The 2078-nt window shown below is 38.7% G+C and overlaps 1 protein-coding gene across 1 annotated transcript in view; it reads right to left on the bottom strand.

Annotated features, from left to right (window-relative positions):
- Positions 1–1694: 1694 nt before the first annotated feature.
- LOC119324995 (transcription factor bHLH95-like) overlaps positions 1695–2078 on the bottom strand; it is a 3588-nt gene continuing 3204 nt past the window's right edge. The window contains exon 3 of the mRNA XM_037598755.1: positions 1695–1990. Coding sequence (XP_037454652.1) covers positions 1895–1990 — 96 coding nt within the window. The 3' untranslated portion in view covers positions 1695–1894. The remainder of the gene's footprint in view (positions 1991–2078) is intronic.

Below are 2078 nucleotides of genomic sequence, written 5' to 3' on the forward strand. Positions count from 1 at the left end.
AGTCGCCACGGGGCGCCTCCAACGGAACACACGATTCAAAAACCATCCTCTGATCCACCAGACCGGCCTGTTCAGGCCACTGAGCACAATGCATGGACCAACCAGATTGACATGGATATCATGCTTACGGTCAATCACATTCAAGAGTTTATCTACATATATGGTTCCAAAGGCCAGCAGGTTCAGGCCACCGAGGGAATCTCCCACTTCATTTGTTGGAATTTTCCATCCAATGGCGAATCGTCCATGACTCTCTACTTACAAGATCCAATTTGAGGGGATCATGGCTACTCCCATGAAGGTTATTATCTGGAACATTCGGGCTTCACCTACATGCAGATTCTTTCCTTGGCTTATATTCCAAGATTGGCTGTGTCGATGGGGAATATAGTATTCGCCGTTCATTGTGTCGTTATGTCGACGCTTCGCACAGAGTTGGCAAGCGAACGATCTAGCCTGGCTGGCCGTTAAGGCGTTCCACTGAATCTGGTTTTCGGAACGCTCTAGGATGTTTTAAACCCGGTTTTTAGTGTAATGGGAACCTTCTAGAAGGTTGCTTAACCGAGTTTTTTTTCTCGGTTTCTTTATTTTTCTTTTTTGTTTCTTTCCCTTTTTATTTCTTTTTGACAAAAATTCAAAAAATCCACTTTTTTTTGGTACATTACAAAATTATTTCTCTAAAAAAATTGTGTTTCAGGAAAAAACTAATTTTGGAAAAGTGTTTATGTTTAAAACAAAGTTCAGCTTTCGGAAAGTTGTTCACAATTTGGAAAACATGTTAATTTTTTTTTTGGAATTTAAAAAATGTGCACAATTTTAAAAATTATTCACTTTTCTTGAGAAAAAATGTTCGAAATTTCAAACATTGTTTTTTTTCCAAAAATTCACATTTTCAAAAACATTTCGGCATTTAAAATTTTTCACTTTTCTGAAGGTTTTTTTCCTAAAAAATGAAGGCAAAAAAAGGTAAAATGAGGAACTATTACGGTGCCAGCCGGAACAATAAGAAACTGCGCAGTACCGCATCGCTATATTAAGTCGCTCGTGGTAGATTGCTACATGCGTCGGCCCAGTTGGAAGTTGTCGGGCCATTGGGGTCACTATTTGCCGCAGCAAGCGGCAAATAAGAGCTCCTATGGATTGGGGCCGGATCGGCTTGAGCGACGCAGAGACTAAGAATCTTATTTTACCGTTTATAAGTCTATACGTGCATATGAGTTTCTCTTTGAACCTTTTGATTTTCATAGGTTCGAGAGCTATAGCAGTTATAGCATAAAATATAAACATTAATTATAAACTTGAAAAATAAATGATAACACAATTGTTATTGCTTCTAGGGCAATATTTCCAACATCTTCTCCGGCCCAAGTACTTTCAACATCACGACATCCTATCCTTTTGGATGGATGACTGAAGAGAGTTTCCGAAACTCATGAAGCTAATCAAGTTCGTGCAGTTCTAAAAGTGGTGGTGTTAGTACTCTGATATTACTGCGGTTTCTGTACCGAAGCCTTGGCAGGATTTCACGTCGCAAAGATTGATAACATGGAGATGTTTCTTAGAAATTTCGATGTAGTTCTCGGTTGCAGATGTTACTTTTTAGTTTTTGGATCTATGATACGAAGCATTGTAAATGTGATATTTGTCAAGTTTGAATAAAGTTATAGATCATTCTAAAAGAAGTAGTGCTCCCAAATCTTCAAGGCAGAGTAGCCGAAACATGCAGTCTTGAATTGAAATGTTAAAACAGTGTAAGAAGCAACGATGCACACACATTTCTAAGTCTGTGATATCATCATGACTCAAAGGCTCAGTTCGACTCGACATAAAATCCTCAAATGTAATCGACCGACAACTTCTACTACGTCCATCAAAGGTTTGCAGCGATCCCATCTTATTCAGAGAGCCAAACCATTATCTCTGACACCGCCAGCTTATATATGTCGTCAAACGCCACATTATCTCCGAACTGGTTCCTCATTCCATTTATCTGTTTGCAAAAAAGAAAACACCTAATGTCAAAGGATGCTCATGTCATGTGAGGTAGCTAGAATTTATCAATTGACTTGTTTTGGCAA

Source organism: Triticum dicoccoides, chromosome 6B, assembly GCF_002162155.2.
Source record: "Triticum dicoccoides isolate Atlit2015 ecotype Zavitan chromosome 6B, WEW_v2.0, whole genome shotgun sequence".
Classification (NCBI taxonomy): Eukaryota; Viridiplantae; Streptophyta; class Magnoliopsida; order Poales; family Poaceae; genus Triticum; species Triticum dicoccoides.